Source organism: Carettochelys insculpta, chromosome 3, assembly GCF_033958435.1.
Source record: "Carettochelys insculpta isolate YL-2023 chromosome 3, ASM3395843v1, whole genome shotgun sequence".
Lineage (NCBI taxonomy): Eukaryota > Metazoa > Chordata > Testudines > Carettochelyidae > Carettochelys > Carettochelys insculpta.
Genome location: NC_134139.1, coordinates 179,941,611 through 179,962,424, shown reverse-complemented (window position 1 = coordinate 179,962,424; position 20,814 = coordinate 179,941,611). Strand labels below are relative to the sequence as shown.

The window sequence follows — 20,814 nt, the reverse complement described above, 5'->3', positions numbered from 1 at the left end:
GATCACGTAATGCCAATTTGCTCAGAAAATAGTACTGACCTACTTTGTCCTGAAAGCAATAATGATTAAAAAAAACACACACATGCAAAACCTATTCCTTTTCAAAATCTAATGTTGCAACAACAAAAGAGTCACCACTGCAGAGCTAAGGCTGAATGAGAGAATGGTCTCGTATTACATATTGTATCATTTCCCAAATAATTCAGCAGCTCTCTGGGTTTTCTAGAGGTCACTGTATCCAAATTCCTGGAATTTTACACAACCATACCTCGGTGCAGGGCAGTAATACCACAGAACATATCTGCATCTCATCTGATGAGCTGTTATGCCAGTTATTTGTAATAGGATGAGTACACTAGGTTACACGACTGGGAGTTTGAATTCCTCAGAGCACAGTGTATTAGAGTAGATGGTACATACAAATCAGGAAGATCCGACAGGACACATGAGGGTCTGCAGAGGTGAGAGCTGAAGGGTTCTGAAAGAACATCAGATACTGCAAGGAGAGGAAACCTACTTCAGGGAGAGCAAAGGAGAAAAGAGCAGGTTCTGTCAGCCTGCAGAATCCAAGAATGGAACAAAATCCTCATTTGAATGTAGCTGGGTAGAATCCACCACACTGCTGGTCTCCTGCAAAGCTTGCAGAGCTGGCGGAGAAACAGATTTTCATCCTGGGGGGTATGACGAGATTTTTGAATTAGTTCTGAACCAAAATGGAAAATTGAAATACTGAAAAATTCCATAGTGAAAAATTCTGAAAAGCTGAAACAAGCCCTTTTGCATTTCTCAAAAAGTCACTGCAATTGTTCATTTTGATCTTCCCAACTGAAAAAAATATTGCAGATGGACATTTTCTAAGGCAAAGAATTTTTAGGGAGAAAATTCTCATTTCTCTCTACGAACTAGTAGGTCTGACAGTCCCTACAGAAATGGGGAAATCCGGGAAGAAGAAAGGAAGGAAATGCTCTGGTTTGCTAGCTAACCTCAGCAGACATACCAATGACGGAAAGACAGTGGGGAAGGATGTTGCCTGCTTTTTCTAAATGAGATGTAAGGAAGGACAGATCAGGAACACTTTCTGTATTCTTGTCTGGGCCATATTCATTACATGCACAAATATGAAACAGTGACTTGCACCACTGGTTAAACTAAGACAGTTATTGACAAGAAAAGTAATCTTTTATTTCAATGAATATTTCTTGGCATTAGGCAGATATTAAATAACACTGTATTGCACAGACTAACATATTGACAGCAAAAAGTAGGAGAGCATAGCAAAGTTTAGAACAGCAGACTGAGTCACATCACCTCATGTCACTCAAAAGCCAGTTAAGTTAATGCTGCAACCACCACCATGTGGGACTCCACTGAGAAATACAAAATGAGGATTATTCCTTTTATTCCTTTGTTAATACAGTAAATGCTGGAATGATCAACAGTAAAAATGAGCAAATATCTGCATTCAATAATTGAACAGTGAAACAGCCACAAATTGCTAGTCATGCATTTTTAACAGCAATTTGCTAATGCATAAATATCTCCAAAACAATCTTCAAGATTTGAATAAATCAGACAAGAAATTAAGCTTGAATTTCTATTTTATGCATTAAATACATGACCTACATAACAAAATTTTACTTCACCATATATATATAATTTATATATATTAAAAGAAAGACCATTAGATAAGTGCAAGCAATTTTCCTCAAAAGCAACCAAAAAAAATTGGAACCATGCCCAGAAAAGGTTCTCTCTTCTCTTTTCTAATCCATTCAGTTCACATTTTGCTTCAAAAATGACAACCTGCCATCTGCCATGCTGGATAAAAATTCTATTTAGGATCTTCTTGGGGCTACTGTGTCATAATTTTGACTGACTAAATGACGTGGTATCCCACCAAAAAGGTGAATTCTTGGTATCTGCATGTAAACATACCTTTCAATGACATTAAACCTGTGGAGTGAGTGATAACATTGGAGGAGAGGAAGGGGGAGAAAAGGAACGTTGCACTCGTGTTTGTGAGAAGTGTGAGGCGGTCTTCACTCTGATACACATGCGCACACACCCACCCACAAGATCTGGCAACGGAATCTTATCCACTAGCAAGTTGAGGAATGATTAAGGCGGCATCCATTTGCAAGCAAAGCTTGAACGACAAGCCAGCAAGTTCCTTCGCAAACTGTCCAGAGTTCAATTAGAACTGACTTGCACTGCTTGGATCACATTGTAACAATCGCACAATAGAGGGATCGCTCTTGGCACCTTTAATAAACTCTTCAAGGGACAATTTACCTTGAAAGGAGAAAAACAAAAACAAGTCACTTGCACTGCAAGACCAGAGCTTAAAAACAAAGCCTTTGCTGAAAGCTTAGAAGCACGCAACCACTACTCCAAACAGACTCAGGGCTGCAGTACTGAGGAATCAGGCACTCCCTCCTCCCTTCCTTGAGCCCAGATGCCGTATTTTTTTCAGGTAAACAAATTAGTATTTCACTTTTCATTTGACATTAAACAGAGACATTATTGAGGTAAAACAAATATATGTAGACCACCAATTTAAGTAGAGAACTGGCTTTTACCAAACAAATACAAATATTCATTCACAGAAGATGTACACAAACTGGTTTTCTTTGGTGTTAGAATCGAAAGTGAGATTTTAAACCCTCGGAACGCAGGGTCTTTGCGGCATATGCATGGAGAGATGATCACGTAACTGTGTCTATAACACTGCGCAGGGAACGTGATGTAGTTTATCCTACATTTCCAAATATTACTATGGGCAGGTGTGCTGCGATACAAGAAACAGGCCTTGAGAGATGCTGAAGTGATGCCCTGTTTGCTGAATTGTGCAAAACCTTTGCAATAAGACCCATACAGATGAGCTTCTCAGGCTGTGTTACAAACCTGAAACTTGGACCAGCTTCACAAATTTGAGCTGATTTATGGGGTTAGGCTTAAAAACCATGGAAAAACCTGTGACTATGAATGGCCTCTAAAACCTGAAGCTAACAAAGGTGTGAATGGCTATTAATCAAAAAGAGCAAAGTTTGCAATTTGTAATTGTTACCTACCATGCCTGAAAAGTCTAGGGCTGTTCTCTCATGACGGTTTCACTGTGGAACTAAACCTACAAACCTGGGAACAGTGGAATTTCCAGCAAGCTCACTGAAAGTACTGCCTATAAAGACTTCCGGCATCCTCTTCATTAACTGTAGTCTGAACAACAGTATTGAAATACAATTATGTTTTTGCATTTGATGTGCTTGCTATGGTATTCTCTTGTGTGCTGTATTACACACCCACAGGTGGAGGGAAATAAGTCATACAACAACATTTAGGAGAAATACAATGGATCTTTCTGGAATGATTTCACTGGGCCCAATGATTCCCTCCTAGAGCCAGTGTAACCTCCCGAGCAGAAAGGTCATTTCACAGGGTGCCTGGAGTATGCTGCATTCTTGAAATACTTTCTGGCTTTTATAATATCAATGCTTATTACAAGATAGCAAAGTTTAGACATGCCAGTGAACCTACTTACATGCCTAAAGTTACATGGATATGCTTGCAGGTCCGAAGCAGTTATTAGTAGATGCTAATGACCTAAATATTCTATTCACAACTGTAAAAGAAGTTTTTTATATGTGCATTTTGCCTAATTAGCAAGTTTTTATATTTTTAAATAGCCAATTCCAGCAGCAAGTATTTCTGTTATACAAAATATTCTGGCCGGCATATCCATTTACATTACAGCTGTATGAAATACAGGTTGACCCTCTCTAGTCTGGCGTCCTCATGACCAGACTGGTGCCAAACCAAGTAATTTGCCTAACCACAGGCGGTCAATATTGTCTAACCACATTACCAACACTCCCACTGCTTGCAGGGCTCTTAGGGGTAAATTAGAGCTAAATGACAGCACAGAACACTGAAAACCAGGACAGGTGGCAGGAAGCCAACTTTATAGGGCTGCAGGAAACTGGCCACATCCATGACAAGTGATTGTCCGGCTAACTGAAGTCATGCCAGACCATACCTGTTTGCTGGATCAGAGTGCCAGGCTAGAGAGGTTCGACCAGTATAGTATTTTACACAATAATTATACGCAGCATTCCAAAGCAATTCTTCCCCAGTTTCAATTGCTCATATTACAGAAATAACCGCAACATATTTTTATTTTGCCAAGAGGAAATTACTCTTTGCGGAACACTGAGGCATATTTTGCATAATCTTATGTGCTCACTTATACCAAATGTCCAGTCAAAGTAGAATTTTAACTTATATTCTCAGTTGAGATTTCAAACCCATGTCAAATGAACATAAACATGATAGATCGTTTTCAGAGGAATGTTAGAGTTCCATCCCACAAGTTATACTCTCCACCATTCCGCATCACTTCTGGCTTATGCAGCTTTTTGGTTTTTAATCGCTCTCTGCTTTTGCGTTCAGTTATGTTTTCCAAAGTTACATTTTTCTTCCTACAAATACTCATTCGTAGAGTATCAGAGTGTCTTGGCGTATGACACATGTATTTATTCTTACCACAGTAAAGAGGGTGTATTTTTTCCAGACTAACTTACATTTTGTTGTTCCTAATAGAAGCTTCCTACCACAGATTCATATTTTGCATTTGACTTGCGGCTTGATGTTCCTTTTGGTTGCACTAGGGCCCTGACTTACGCAGATGTTACATTCGTGTGCAACCCCACTTAAGAATTTTGCATTACTGGGGGGGGGGGCGGGGGGGCAGGAATCTGACTAGCACAGCAGTACTGGTCAGCCAAGAGCTCAGAGCTCTGCAGCTCTGGTCAGTTTCCCTGTTCCTGTGAGCTGTGGGGAGCTGGAGCCTGGCTCCCAGCCCTTCAGAGCAGACAGGAAATTGATCAGCACTACAGCGCTGGTCAGTTTCCTCGCTACCCTGAGTGATGGGCAGCCTGGAGCCAGGTGCCAGCTTCCCTCCACCCTGAGTCACGTTAAACTGAGATATGCACAACTTGAGTGCACGTATCTTGGGGTTCCACTGTACAAGTTTAAAGTGCTAAAGGGAGCAGAGGTGTAAAAAAAACATTTGTTTTTTATTAGAAAGTATTACTGGACCTGCATATGGTCTCCACCTATTGTAGAGACAAAAACTGGATTCAGTTGTCAACTGCCAGTATTAGCTCACCTGGACCAAGGTTTGCACATGCCAGGAGTGCAGAGATATTTGAGGGCCCAAAGCAAGATGAGGCCCTGGCCATCTAGACAAGTTGGTTTTGGATAAAACAGAGTTTTGTCATAACTCAGACATTCTGCACGTGGTGAGTTTGTTTTTGTGCAATACTCCAGGACAAAATACAAAGCAAGATCAGGCAGTGTGGCCACACTGCACAGCCACCAATAAGACCTATTCAAGGCATATAAATGAAGTACACAAAAGATGCTATTCTTCTCTCTCTTGCTTGGAAATGGTGGACAGGACAATCAGAGGGATTTTTCTGAAATTTAAGTACTGCTCCATTACACTATCAGTAGGTACAGTCTATTACTTAGCAATACAGGACTTCTAGGAGAGACATTTTGCTACTATGGAAATGGCTAATGAAGCTAGTTACATATTCCAGGTTTTGCCATGGTCTCCATCACATATCTCTGCATGCCACACGTGCCACAGAAGGCCTACTTTTTACATTTTAGTTTCGTCTCTCTCCATGTGTTGAGCCAACAAGCGAAATCCAAGCCCGACTAAAGTCAACAGCAGAACTCTCATGGACTTCAAAGCCAGATATTGCTCCAGGGGTCTAGCTACTGTCAGTCCAACAGAACATGACTCAGAGTGAGCCATGAAAACCTCTAAGAGGGAGCAGTTTTTATATGTGTAAGGGTCATAACCTTAAGAGTCAGGTATCACTGGCCTTTCCAGGGCTAAAAGCAGCTACAGGGTCCTACTTGGAAACGGAACATCTCGCATTTCTCAAGAAGCAACAGCTCCTCTTTCTATCCTTCACACCCAGAAATCTCAGATGCTAAACTCCTGAAGGGCATGATTGCACAGCCAGAGTCAGAAGCGAGTAAGCCCACCTGAAGTAGCTTGAGCCCCTAGCACAAGGAACAGAAGCAATGAAGACAGTGCGAGGTGTGCTTCAGTCTGGGCAGCACAAGCCTGACACAGATCACGTATGCATTCCACTCGGCAGCTTGGTCTGAAGCCAGCACCGTGCTGTCTTTGCTGCTGCTGTTAGCCATCCTACCAGGAGTCAAGCTAACTGGGATAGGTTAGCCTGAGTATCCCCTTTGCTCTGCAGACATATCCTAAGAGCCGTCACAGACTCAAGACTGAAGGCTGCCTGTCTTGGACCTCTGAACAAGGCTGTTCACAGGGAAAGTGTTACAACTGATGGGACAAGGTGGAAACAGTTCTTTGTCAGGGTGTGGGGGAAAACAACTGGATTCAGCTCCCCAGTTTGTGTCTGGGGAGATGAGCTAGTGAGCAGAGGAGTGGCCAACCCTGCCCGGTAAATGAATTTACCACAAGGATACACAAACATGCCTCCAAAATGTGGTACACTTTACAAGCAAGTGATCTCTTGATGTGGTGAAGACAAACCTTTCAGCGGGGGGACAGGGAGAATCAGCAGCATGTCAGGACCACGGATGCAAACGTCATAAGTCTGAGAAACGTTACCACAGCCCCTACCTCTCACTGCCACTGTTCTGTTCCAAGGCCAACCAAGCTCTTCTTTGCAAAGCACACATTTAAGTGCTGGCTTTGGATACGGTGTCGTTAGAGAATGTAATGCCGGGCCAGACTGCTGGAGGCACAATTTTGCCAGCACAAGCTGCTACTTAAAAGCAAAAATGTGCCCTTCAGAAAAGTCTCGCCCCAAATCAGTGGTGGGCAACCTGCAGCCCACTAAGGCTCCATCCACATCCAGACCCCCACAAGCTGTCGTCCTCCCCCATGCACCTCTCACATATGGGCCCTGCACTTCCCATGCCTGCCCCCCCACCCCAGCACTTTAGAAGTTGTGAATCTCCTGGTTCGCACTCCATCCCGGCCTCTCCCCTTCCTTCCCAGAGCTGGAAGGCCACAAATTTGAGGCTCCTAGAGTGCTGGGAGGGAGGTACAGGAAGTGCATGGCTCCCATATGAGAGAGGTGCACGGGAAAGGGGAAGCAGTCAGGGAGGCTGTGGGCTGCTATGGCTCACTGAGGTGAAGGAGGGCAGCTAATGCATTCCAGGCACTATTCCTGGTTGCCCATCCCTACCCTAAACGATCACTTCTACAGCTGCATGGAGCTAGAAAAGCTAAAGATGCGTAAAGCAGAAATATGCAACTGAAGGGCTGGGAGAAAAGCAGCAAAGCTAATTTGAGACCAAATCCTGCTCTCCTCAGGCATGTGAGTATCCTCATCAGAGGGCAATGTAAGGAGAGCCAGACTCAGTCCCTAGCTTGGACCTTCCCAGAGAGTCTGAGCTGAAGGCACTGAAGCCAGGGATGTTTCAGAGGCTCCTTGTCACGCAAAGAGATGACGACGAGATCAAACAGATTGCCGGAGACAGCAGCAGCAGACGAAACTGAACAGTAGCAAGGAAAGGAGAGTGGGAGAAGAGACTGTAAAGTGGCTAGCAGCTTTGCTGCCTGTCTAAGCAGGCAGATGCTATGGCCTGCTGCAATGGTTTGCAGCCTGAACAGATGCCAGAGGTGGCTGGGTCACACCAAATGCAATTTTGAGCATAGATCTGACTTGATTCTAACAGCGAGGGCTACTGAGATGGAAGAGAGCAATCTTGCCTATGCAACATGTGAACAGGACGTTTGCAGAGGCAGCTAGTCATGTACATCCTTGTCAAACAGGCCATGAGACTGATGCGAGCACAGGCCCTCAGAGGAACAGGGTGATTTTTGCAAAGGGTGTTCCTGTCATGGAATGGGCTGGCTAAGTGTAGGTGAGGTGAGCAGGTTCCCTGTGGAGACACAGTAAGGGAGAAGAGGATCCTCAATCTTCTCCCCGCCGGCCCCTTTCTTTGAGCAAGGGCTCCCTTCTACCCACTACACTACCTGACATCCTCTCTTCCTAGGGGATGCCAGCTAGAAAACAGGACAATAAAACCAGGGGTGAAAGCACACCACTGGTCTCTGGTAGCCCCTTACTCTTCTCTACCAGACCCTAGCTCATTTACTGCATATGCCACCCCGTATTTGTACTGCCTGCCTCTGACTTCACACTCCTCCTGTTTCTAGTCTCTGTTCTATTTGACTCTGCTCATTCTACAGTCTAGCTCCTCTGACTCTGTTCCTGTGTTGCTACCACTGCCTCTCTCACTGTCTGCCTTTTCTCGGCCTTACCACAAATTGCTGCTCACCAATGGCACACAGACAAGGTGATAGAACCAGGCTGCTCTCACAGACCAGGCCAGCAGTGTCCTACAGGCTGATGGCCATGCAGCTGGGCTGCCTGGAGTCAGACTCAGTGCCTGATTCCACAAAACGGAGGAGATGTACAGTTTAAGAAAAGCTTTCGCATGTGTGTGAAGGAAGAGATCAGAGGGTATGTCAGTGAAGCACCATGCAGCAAACCAGGCCTGGGTACGGGTCTTATTTCAGATTCGCATGCATTTAGCCCGCTGACAATGTCATCAGCTTAGATTGTTGGCAAAAAGACTGTCTGCAGGGATGAGAGTTACAAAACATAGGACTCTGCACCTGTGTGCAAAAATCAGTACAAGTCTAGGAAACAGGGACCTTGTTGGTTTCTATAAACACAGCTCATTTGTCCTTATTTTACTTGGTTACAGAAAATAGACACTCTGATGTTACTGTGATAGACACCCCTGTGAGATGATAGAACCAAAACTTTCCTGAAAGCATCTTCTTTTAACTAAATGTTGAGCATTCTCAGTAATGCAAAGCTAGGAAAATGATATTAGGCAACATTTATTTCTGAAGACATAATTAGGACTTCAGGTGGAAATCGTACCATCATTGTTTGTGTCCATCTGTCTGAAGATTTTGTCTGTTCGCTTCTCTGGAGTGGACTCATCTTCTGGCATTTTCATTACAGAGGACACCATTTTGTAGATTGCCTAAAAGGAAAGAAAGCTATAAAGCATCAGGACCAAGGAAAGGAACTTGAGCCTTCAGCAATAAAGAAAGGAAGATGGACAGATGAAACCCCATGTAAATGGAAAACCCCCAAAACAAAAAGGAATTACAAACTTGATCTGCTTTTTTCCAGCATTCATTTCTGATTAAAAAAAACACCACTGCTGTCAGGCAGTCTAGCAGTCATTTATTCTGACACACTAAACTGGAAGAGCTAACACCTATATATGAAAAAGTTCTCTATGTAATTTTCTTTTCTGCCTGTGAGTCTGAGGAGTGGCTTCATTGCTTCATGATGGCTGCTAACACAGCCACATAGGAGCTTCGATACTCTTCAGTAATTCTTTGCCTACAGGAGGCTGGGAGCAGCTACATTTCTGTTTTTGGGAAGGTGATGGACTGACCAAGGTGAGGACCATCCCATCCCTCTTTTTTATTCAGTTTTCATCTCCCGCTTCTGTCTGTAGCAAATCAGTTCCAACTTTTGGTGTAAAAAGAGCTCCTCTGAAATGTCCCTGGGTTTGGTGCCATTTGTTCCACTGAACTCGTGAAGTACAGCCGGGCAACACAACTCCTGCTAATGCAGTTTTTCCTCAGGCTGTTCTAGAGGAATCATTGCTGGGCATCAGAGGAGAATTGTTCACTCTCCAGCTCAAATCTGGTCATAGCAACCTTCCCTGAAGAGCTCAAAGAAATCAACTCAACCCTGCAGCCCACATTCTTCAATGTTATTACTTTCAAGTGATATTGCATTTTAGGCAAGAGATGTCATAAAAGGTACCATTAATGGTATCATTGGGAATGTGCAACTTCGACAGGATTATCCTATTTGTAATCATGTAGCTTTTTGTATCTGAAGTTAACCACAACATTCCTTGTAAGCTCTGTGCTTGTGTGGCTGCTTAAGAGAAATTCAAATGCCATCGAGGAGATTCGGAGAGCGCCCTTAGCTAGTTTTTTTAATTGTTTGTTTCTACTGGTGGGACACATTCACATATGCACATTAAATATTTATTCTGCACATGGATGGAAAAGATACAACAGGCCTTGGGAGAAGCTTATCTCCCACCTGGGGAGCCTTCCTATGAATGCTCCAAACAACCTATGAATGACAGCTGCTATGACTCTACAAAGGTATATGACCAGTCACATGGTGTTGCGCACCATCCTGAGATGCCAGTATTTTTCGACAAACTGGCCTAGGAGCCAAGCTTTGGAACAAAGGGTTCCTGCCATCTGCAAAAGCTATGTAAGGCAGGGAGTGACATCATCTGTAGTTCTTCACTTAAGCCCTCACCCAAGGTGAATGATTCGTGGGAAGTGCTGGATCAGGCTCAAGGAATTTCTAGCCTGTGGATCAAACCCCTGGGAATTCCAAGGTGTAAAGCAGCAATGAAGAACCTCTGACCTGCAGGTCAGACCCAGCCCTTGGGTTTCTCTCATTCAGCCCACAGTCAGGCTCAGAGCTTCCCCTTCCCACTATTTCAGCCCCACTGCAGGTCTACCTGCTGTTGCAGGACAGATGGGGGGAGGGAAACCCAGAGACTTTCAGTGGGCCAGATAAACGGAATTCAGCAGATGGATCCTGTCCTTTGGGTCTAGAGCATGAGGGAACCCCAGCACCCGCAGTGCCTCTGTGGGTCTTTTTAATTTTTTGTATTTCCCTGTGGCCAGGCCAGCAAGGTCTGTTTACTGGTGCATCAAGTGCTTGTTGGTGGTGTGTGGTCCCCATGATTTTTCTTTGCATCGGTGGCACCTACCAGAAAGAGGGTCTCCTTCCCTGTTGTAAAACAAATGCAGTATGCCCTTTAAGAACATGGAGCTGTTTGTATCATCTCTTAGAGTGAGACTCTTCTGTTCATATCCAAACTACATAGCATATTAAGCATTGTTTGCATTTTTATTTGCTAGGTAATTGGCTTTGATCTGTTTGCTATCACTTATAGCAGCTTAAAGATCTCTCATAGTTAATGAGCTTGCCTTTGGTTTACCTAAACAAGTGAGTTGGAGTGAAATGTGAGAGAATCTTAGCTCATGGGGCAAAGACCATTGCATAAGAAGAGGCATGGTACAGGGAGGAGGTGTTGCCTTATATATCAAAAATGTGCACACCTGGACTGAGGAGGAGATGGATTCAGGAGAGAGACAAAATGTTGAGAGTTTCTGGGTTAAGTTAAAAGGGGTAAAAAAACAAGGGTGTCATGATAGGGGTCTACTACAGACCACCTAGCCAGGCAGAAGAGGTGGATGAGACTCTCTCTAAACAATTAACAGAATTACCCAAAACACAGGACTTGGTGGTGATGGGGGACTTCAACTATCCAGAAATATGTCGGGAAACTAACACAGCGAGGCACAGAAAATGCAGGAAGATTTTGGACTGCGTGGATATCAATTTTTTTTCAGAAGGTAGAAAAAGCTACTAGCAGGAAAGCAGGTCTAGATTTGATTTTAACAAATAAGGAGGAACTTGTTGAGAATTTGCAAGTAGAAGATAGCTTGGGAGAAAGTGACCATGACATCATAGAGTTCATGATTCCAAGCAATAGGGAAAGGGAGAACAGCAAAATAGAGACAGTGGATTTCAGAAAAGCAAATTTTGGTAAACTCAGAGAGCTGGTAGGTACAGTTCCATGGGAAGCAAGATTAGGAGAAAAAACAACTGAGGAGAATTGGCAGGTTTTCAAAAGGACATTATTAAGAACCCCAAAAGCAAGATCTATCGCTGCATAAGAAAGCTAGAAAGTATGCTAAAAGACTGCTGTGGCTTAGCTAGGAAATCTTGCATGATCTCAAAAGGAATGATATAAAAAGTGGAAAGTAGGAGAAATTACAAAAGATGTATATAAGCAAACAACGCACGTACGCAGGGGCAAGATTAGAAAAGCCAAGGCACAGAACAAGCTCAAAAATTAGCTAAAGATATAAAAAAGATAAAAGACGACATTCTATAAACATATTAGAAGCAAGAGGGAGATCAAGGACAGGGTAGGCCCAATACCCAGTGAGGAGCAAGAAACAATATCAGGAAACTTGGAAATGGCAGAGATGCTTAATGGCTTCTTTGTTTCAGTCTTCACCAAGAAGGCCAATGCAGAAATGCCTGACATAGGGCATGCTAGTGGGAAGGGGGTAGGTTTAGAGGATAAAATACATAAGGAACAAGTTAATTACTTAGAAAAATTAGGTGTCTTCAAGTCATCAGGGCCTGACGAAATGCACCCCAGAATACTTAGAGATGACAGAGGAGGTTTCTGAGCCTTTAGCTATCATTTCTGAAAAGTTCTGGAAGTTGGGAGAGTTTCCAGAAGACTGTAAAAGAGCAAACATAGTGCCCAGCTATAAAACAAGGAAACAAAAAGAACCACCCAGGAAAATACAGACCAGTCAGTTTAACTTCTGTGCTGCGAAAGATAAATGGAGCAAATAACTAAGAAATTCATCTGCAAACCTCTGGATGAAAATAAAGTGATAGGTAACAGCCAGCATGGATTTGTAAAGAACAAATCATGCCAAACCATTTTGATAGCTTTTTTTATTTTTTTTGGAGAGGATAGCAAGTCTTGTGGATAAGGGAGAGGCGGTGGATGTGGTATACCTAGACTTTCGGGAGACTTTTGACATGGTCTTGCATGCTCTTATCAATAAACTAAGTGAATACCGCTTTGATGGGGCCACTATAAGTTGGATGCGTAACTGGCTGGAAAACCATTCTCAGAGTACTTATTAGTGGTTCACAGTCACGCTGAAAGGGCATAACAAGTGGGGTTCCACAAGGATCTGTTTTGGGACAACATCTATTCAATCTCTTTACTAATTATTTAGATTTTCACATAGAGAGTATGCTTATTAAGTTTGCAGATGGTACCAAGCTGGGAAGGGTTGCAAATGCTTTGAAGGATAGGCTCATAATTCAGAATGATCTGGACAAATTGGGGAAATGGTCTGAGGTAAACAGGATGAAGTTTAATAAAGACAAATGCAAAGTACTCCACTTAGGAAGAAACAATCAGCTTCATACATATAGAATGTTAAGCGACTGTCTAGGAAGGAGTACTCTGGAAAGGGACTTAGGGGTCATAGTGGACAACAAGCTCAATATGAGTCAACAGTGGGATGCTGTTGCCAAAAAAGCAAACATGATTCTGGGACGTATTAACAGGAATGTTGTGAGCATGACAGGAGAAGAAGTCATTCTTCCGCTCTGCTCAGTGCTCATTAGGCCTCAACTGGAGTAGTGTGTCCAGTTCTGGGCAGCACATTTTAAGAAAGATATAGAGAAATTGGAGAAGGTCCAGAGAACATGAGCTATGAGGGAAGAATGAAAGAACTGGGCTTGCTTAGTTTAGAAAAGAGAAGATTTAGAGGGGACATGTTAGCAGTTTTCAAGTACCTCAAAGAGGGTTACAAGGAGAAGGGAGAAAAATTGTTCTCCTCGTCCTCTGAGGCTCGGACAAGGAGCAATGGGTTTAAAACTACAGCAAGGGAGGTTTAGATTAGACATTAGGAAAAACTTCTTAACTGTCAGGGTGGTTAAACACTGGAGTAAGTTACTTAGGGAGGTTGCGGAATCTTCATCACTGGAGATATTTAAGAGCAGGTTAGACAGACACCTATTGGGGATGATCTAGATGGTGTTTGGTCCTTCCAAGAGGGCAGGGAACTGGACTCAGTGACCTCTTGAGGTCCCTTCCAGTTCTAGTGTGCTATGATTCTATATTCCTCTTCACATGGAGTGTGGGCCTAAATTTTGTGCTCTTAGGCTGTGCAATTCCCCGTGGAGTGCATGATGGTATAATTTTGAGTTTATGCTCTAAAAGGGGTGTGTACCTGGTTGCATTACCTGCAGTCTTCCTGTGCAGGGGCAGGTTAGAGCCTGCATAATGTACACTTATAATAGATAATGTAGACAGAGTTTTGTAGATTTGTTATAGACTCTTAAGACTGCTAGGTAAGTTATACATTCTTTATTACTCAGTTCACTCTGTAATATGTTAAATTGTAACACACATTCTTTGTTCTTGCCATGCCACAATTATGTAAATGTGTGCCTGTGAGTATGAGTGAGAGAAAGAATGGACATGAAAGGTCCTTCAATACCCAGAGGATCAGAGGTGGAGACCAGGACTTGGGGCACACCAGAACAAAGCAGATTGACAACCTCAAAGTTGGAGGCAGGCGCGCCTCTTTGATGAGGAATGGATAAGGACTTTCCCAAAGGGACCAAAACCTTCGGGCCATCAGCATGCAAGGCAAGACCCAGATGAGGTCGTACCCAGAAGGACTGCTGGAAATGCTGGGAACTGTTGCGCTGTTAGAAATGCTGAGTGATTGACTAAGGCCTGATAAAGTAAAACACATGGACTTGTATCAGGGACAAACCCTATGAGAATTGGGCGTCATGTCTTAGTCTCTGTGTTCCATCCTGCTACAACATGGAGCACCAGTCCTGACAGAAAGAGCTTGGCTGAACCCCCCAGTTCCTGGTCTATCTAGCCAGTAGATCAGGGTGGGCAAGAGACTGGTAACTATAACATCAGTAAGATGGGGGTGTGTCTGAAAGCATATGCGGCTTTGCCTACATTGTTTAATAAATGTGGCATGGTGCCTTATTCCCCTGAAAAAGATCCCATGTGCTTCTCTTGTAACTGCATCTAGGCATGTGTACTGGTGAAACCGCATGCTTGACAGCTTTGTAGCTTGTCACAGCAACACAATGTAAGAGGGAGCCAAGGCTGGTCAGTCAGAGGGCTTAGAGGTACCCTGGTTCCAGGTGGCACCCGGGGGAACCCATCTCAGGTGGCTTTTGTAGCTTGGATACTTGCTCAGTGGGAACCAGCTTGAGAGCACCAAATAATGTAGAAGTGAACAGTCAGCTGGTCTGTGTCCGTGACTACCAATCAGAACTGTGATGTGAACTGGTGGTCTAGAGGGGAAAGGCTCTTTCTGCCATAGTCAATCCTTTGAGCCTTCTTACACAACCGTGCGTGTGTGAGACAGTGAGAGAAAGAAGCTGTAGAGCACCTTTCTCTGTATTGCTGTGAGGTGAAAGGCATTTAAGGGCCTTTCACCTTAAAAGCAAAGGACTCAAATAATAGAATTTGAACTTCAGTGTACATGGTATTCATACCTGGAATCAGTGTTCAATCCATTATAACCCCTGCAACTGTTTTCAGAATTTGGATCCAGATCTGGTACCAATTTTGAACACCTATTTTTTTTGTTTGGGCCGGGGGAGAGTGGATAGAAGGGGAACGAGGTGTCTGGGGCTTTGATTCAGGCTCTTTTCTCCTCAGAGACTCTACACAGTTTTAGTCTGTGGGTGGAACTGTTTTCTGCACTGCAATTTAGCATGACAGAGTGAAAAACTCCTCCGAGACCCATGCACCTGCTGCAACTCCACTGAAGTATGAGCAGCTTGCAGAACGGCTAAGATGGTGCACCTCTCTCTAGAGCTGAAATCTATAGCTGAACAGGCAAGTGCTTACAGCAATGTTAACGTACCATGGCAATTTTTTCCAAAGGTAAATTTTACAAAAAAGAATAAGACCGTTCCTCACCTGCACAATTTCAAGCATTTCGCCACGACTGATGTACCCATTGCCATCCAGATCATACATGCTAAACGCCCACTTCAGCTTCTGTTCGAGCTTTCCCCGAGACGTGACGCTCAGCGCGATGATAAATTCCCTAAAGTCAATCGTCCCATCGCCGTTGGTATCAAAAGTGCGGAACACATGCTCCGCAAACTTCGAAGCATCACCGTAGGGGAAAAAATTTGCATATATCTTTTTGAATTCCTCAACAGTCAAATGGCCCGTGGGGCAATCCTTCAGGAAGCCTTTGTACCACTCCTGAAGCTCGTGGTCTGTGAATTCGGTATTCTCCCGGAGATCCTGGAGTACCTCAGGTCGCAGCTTACTGTTCTGCTTCCCCATTCCGCTCTTGGTTAGACTCTAAGAGCTGTAAGACACAAGAGCAAGTGGATCACCTTCAGTGCCACAACTGAACTCTGAGTGATCTGCGACGCTCACGGACTGTAAACAAGTCCCACAGTGGAAAGAGGAGTATCGCTACACGGACATCCAATAAGTATAAACATATCAACTGATGAAGCAAGCCAGCAGGCAGTACTGTTCCACTTCACAGAGCACTGAGCTGTGAAGGCCAACTATCTGCATATAGCTTTAAACAAGAAAGTGCTGACCTATTTCATTAACCTTCTCTGTCAAAGAAATATCTGATTTCACTCTCTCTTCCGCAGTTTCAAAGCTCTCTCAGGTGCTGAGGCTGCCCTTGTGGGATTTGGGGGAGGAGGGGAGGTGGAGAAGAGGAAGAATGTGTGGTTTTGGGTGACCCGGTGCATATTAGAGATGTACAAGCCCATTTAATTAGTTAACTGGTTGAATGTTGCATTTAAGTGGTGAACAGAGAGCTCATCCAGTCCCCATCGGTTAACCATAACCAGTTTCATCTGTTTAGGGCATGGGTGTCCAACATTTTGGCTTGCCTGGGCCGCGTACAAAATACAGTTAATGTATATAAACCACATAACGTTAAAAGTTTACGATCTTGTGGGCCCGCATTACTAGCTGTCCAGGGCTGCATGCAGCCCGCGGGCTGCAGGTTGGACACGCCTGGTTTAGGGTGAGGCTTACTGGTTAACCATTAACATTCCCAGTGCATATCCCCTTGCTCAGGCATGTTCCTCTCCCCACAGCTCTACCCTCACCTACCCTGCAACACAGCTTGGTATGCTTGAGCCCAGCTTGCAATGTGCTTTTCTAGCCTTTGACTGCATGGCCCTGCACAAGCTGACAGGCTTCTAGCAGTGGGTTGGGTCAGGATCAAGCAAAGGAATGAATCAATGGAGAGAAAATGCTTAAAAACGTCCATATTTAAAGACTGATTTCTAAGGGGGAAAAACTTTCCAAGGTGCAAAGGACAGTTGGTCACCTTCTTCTCACTGTAAGTCAACATGCATGAGTGCCCGTCTCCTCCTAGTGCAGGGGTTGGCAATCTGTGGCTCTGGAGGCAGGCACATGTGCCTCTTTAAGAAGCCACTTGCAGCTCCAAGCGCTGCCGGTGCTAACTCCATGCATGGCTCTCGCAGCAGAGCACTCAGCTGCAGTGGGAGGGAAGCCAGCAGGATGAGGAGCACCAGAAGTGGCAGCCGGGCTCCAGATGGGGGAAGTAAGCCTGCAGGAGAGCTAGGGGAGGGGTGGCCACACCTGCGCTGCTGGAGCTGTGCAGCCGTGAGGAGGCAGCGGCCGGGGAAAGGCGGGGGCTGAGAAGCAATGGCAACACACTGAGGCAGGTAAATCCTGGGGATGGGCTGGGGGAGATTTGGGCCTGAGAGGGGTTAAACCTGGGTCGGGGAGAGGTGCATTTGGGCCTGAAGGGGTTAAACCTGGAGCTTGGGGGGGGGTGGGTTTGCAGGTTGAGGTAGGTAAAGCTTGGAGATTGGGGTAGCTTAATTTTCTAACAGATACAAATCATTGTGCATGCTGTTCTTAAAATAGGGTTGACAAAAAGTGCGGTCTGATGTTATTTATTAAGGACTGTCTCGTACTCACGTGCATTGCTGCTCCTCAAGTACTGATTTTGTAACTGAATTTGGAAAAACGGCTCTTCTCGCTATTTTGGTTGCAGACACCTATCCTAGTGCCTTTGAAAATCCCCTCCTATAGCAATACTTTCCTCCTTTACTGCTACCATCAATCAGTACCAAAGGCTCCAGCCTTGGGTCTGCAGCAGAGCTGGAACCAAGTCAAGGCCCTTCGGAATGCTTTGCATTGCTGGAGCCCAGCGTTCAAAGAGCATATAAAGGATAGAGTGAGAGAGGAGTGGGGAGGGGACAGAGAACAGAAGTGACACAGAGGTCTGGGCAGAAAGCAGCCCCCACATTTAATAGGTTCAAGTCAGGGGACCTCTCCTTCACTCTTCAAACGGCAGCAGCATCAGCAGTGGGGTCACCTAAAGTGAAGGAAAGGCCTGAGTGATTCAACTTTTTAAGCACATTTTAATTTGGAATGTTCCAAGGAATGTATACAAAGGCATTTTTTAAAAATAAATACTTTCTTGGTTTGCAACCTGGCTGAGGCAATTGCACAGGCCTGACAAAAGCATCTGCTTGGAGAATTACAAGGGTCCAGCTCCTTCAATCAGACTGCAGCTATTATAAAAGCTTATTCAATGACAGGGCGCAGTACTTCAGAATGTAATATTCCCAATAGGGGAGAAATGGCATCTCAAAAATCTCATGGATTTGTCTGGTGTTCAAGAAGCGTGAGCGTGGCAGACATCCTCAGCCCATTAGACAAGAGGGAGCCTTCATGCTAGGATGGCTTTGGGCGCTGTTTTATGTCAGTACATTGTAGACACCTCAAGCAAGCTGAAGCTTTTCATTTCTAACAGACAAGAGCTCATGAACTGAAAAGGTGCTGGATACACTTTTTTTTTTTTTAAATAAAAAAGTCTTATGTACGTGTTTTCCCCTTTTACCATCCTCAGGCTCTGTTACCCGTCCACATCAAAACACTGACTGAAGATAGAGGAGCTCAAGGCTTGATGGGTTTAGTTACATTCTAGAGAGCCTGTCAGCATGCTGGCTAAGGGCGAGGCTACATTAAAAGAGCTAACGTGGCGCTGTCGTAGGGCATCTGGTAAAGATGTCTTTGCCAATAATCTTGTTAAGGCACGGGAGGGATAGTTCAGTGGTGTGAGCATTGGCCTGCTAAACCCAGGGTTGTGAGTTCTATGGCAGGGGAGGGGGGCATTTAGGAATCTGAGGCAAAACAGATTTAAAATAAAAAAAGGATGGTGCTTGGCCCTGCCAAGAGGGCAGGGGACTGGACTACCCAAGGTCCCTTCCACCTCTATGAGATGCGATGTGTGTATTTCCATGTGTTATAATATATTGTGTGTTGGCAGGAGAAGATCTCCCACTGAAAACAACACTGGCCACACTGTTACCCAGGTCAGTACAATATACACTGCTCAGTGATGTGGCATATGCACATTCCCGAGTGACATAAGTCACACTGACAATTTGTAGTGTAGATAAGCCCAAATAATGCCAGCTCTTTAATAGACAAAGGAGGTTCTTCTTTGACAGCAATATCAGCTTTTGCTAATCAAAGTTCTGTGCAGCCCCATTTCTCTTATTTGTATAGACATTAGTAAGAGTTCAAGAATGTGCATTAATGTGCAAAAGCTGACAATCTCTTACAGGTTTGCACACTCCTGCATCAATATACTAAGCTTAGTTAGGGACCTAATTCTACCTGGCTTTACACCACTAAATGAGTGCAAAGTGAATGCAGTGATGACAAGCTGACAGGCTGACCAGATAACGCACTGCAGTAAATGCACTCCGCTGCCCTACCCACGCTGAGAAACAGGGCAAGCGGAACACCAAGATGTGACAGGACACATGTAGCGAGATATAGCATCTGATAACAGGCAAGCACTTTACAGGCAGCAGAAAGTCACTTCATGCACCAAAACCTAAAAAGAATGCAGGGTCAACAAAAATAACTTATTGATAGTCCTCTGAATGTAACTGTATTTTATTTGTATTTCACTTACTCTCCACACAGCCTCAGCAATACAAAATCCACATCCTGCTCTGCGGCTTAATGCTTACAGACAAAAACCAACCAGCTGCTCATTAATAAAACACATCAGGTTCAACGGAAAACTCTGCTGATATCATTAGCTGCTTCTGTTTTGTCAGAAGCCACAAACATTCCAGCCCACTAGCTTTATTTCTAGTCACTCAGTCATGAAGTTTGCCTTTTGTCGTTGAAACATCCCCCACTTGCCTCCAAAATGCTGAAACTGAGCTGGCAGACACTAAAGCAGCAGCCATTTGGAAAGCACAGGGCAGCTTTCTAGCTAACTAAGTGAGCACCTACCAGTACCTCCTCTCCATCTGTATTTCAAATCCACTCTGCTCCATGTATTCATACTCAAACAAGTCTGTATGTATAGGGCAGGGAACACTTTCAATTCGGCTGCATTTCAAGAGAGAGTCACAGCTTCTGAAGAAAAGGGAGTGAACAAAATCTGTGATGTTTAGGAAGCAAATTAGTTTAATATCATCCTTCTAGTCCATAGCTACTTCTCCCTTCTAGAACCTCCTCCCCTCTTAAGAGTTACTACCCCTTGGTCAAAATCTACTGAGATCTGTGGGAGCACCTCTTAACAGGCTCTGGAGCAAACCACAAAACAAAAAACCACCATCAGCATCAGAGATCAGCAAAGGCTGTTTAAGGGCAGAAACGAGGCTTAAACCAGGAATAACCCCACATATATGGGGAGGAGGAACAGGCATGACCACAACTTCTTTACTCCCCGTCCCAAAACTGGGTCACTCAAGGTGATGGTAGGCTAGGCCTCAGCATCCTTCTGTTCCTCCTATGTCCCCCGCCCCATGGAGCTGGAGAGTGAAAGGTAAGGAGGGGAGGAGAAGAAAAGGTGATCTTGTATTGGGGAAAGAGTCCCCTGACTGAATGGGATATTGGCAACAAGGGCTGCATAAGGGGACATCAAACAGTTGGGAAGGAGCTCAGATGGGACCACACCATGACAGCCATGGCTCTGTGACGTCATCCACCTGACATTAACTGGTCTTTGGACATAAGCTTCTTACGACAAAAATCTCTCACTGGGGTTCTTACACCCAAAGTAGCAGCTGGGCAGGGAAGCTTTCAGGATGCAGGCACGCA

At 44.4% G+C, this 20,814-nt stretch overlaps 1 protein-coding gene across 3 annotated transcripts in view; it reads right to left on the bottom strand.

Moving 5' to 3' along the window:
* Positions 1-1,181: 1,181 nt before the first annotated feature.
* HPCAL1 (hippocalcin like 1) overlaps positions 1,182-20,814 on the bottom strand; it is a 117,268-nt gene continuing 97,635 nt past the window's right edge. For all 3 annotated transcript variants that reach the window (XM_074988954.1, XM_074988955.1, XM_074988953.1), the window contains 3 exons: positions 15,643-16,045; positions 8,958-9,063; positions 1,182-2,292 (listed from right to left, as the gene is read on the bottom strand). In XM_074988954.1, the coding sequence (XP_074845055.1) occupies positions 2,195-2,292; positions 8,958-9,063; positions 15,643-16,020 (582 nt within the window). In that variant the 5' untranslated portion in view covers positions 16,021-16,045 and the 3' untranslated portion in view covers positions 1,182-2,194. The remainder of the gene's footprint in view (positions 2,293-8,957; positions 9,064-15,642; positions 16,046-20,814) is intronic.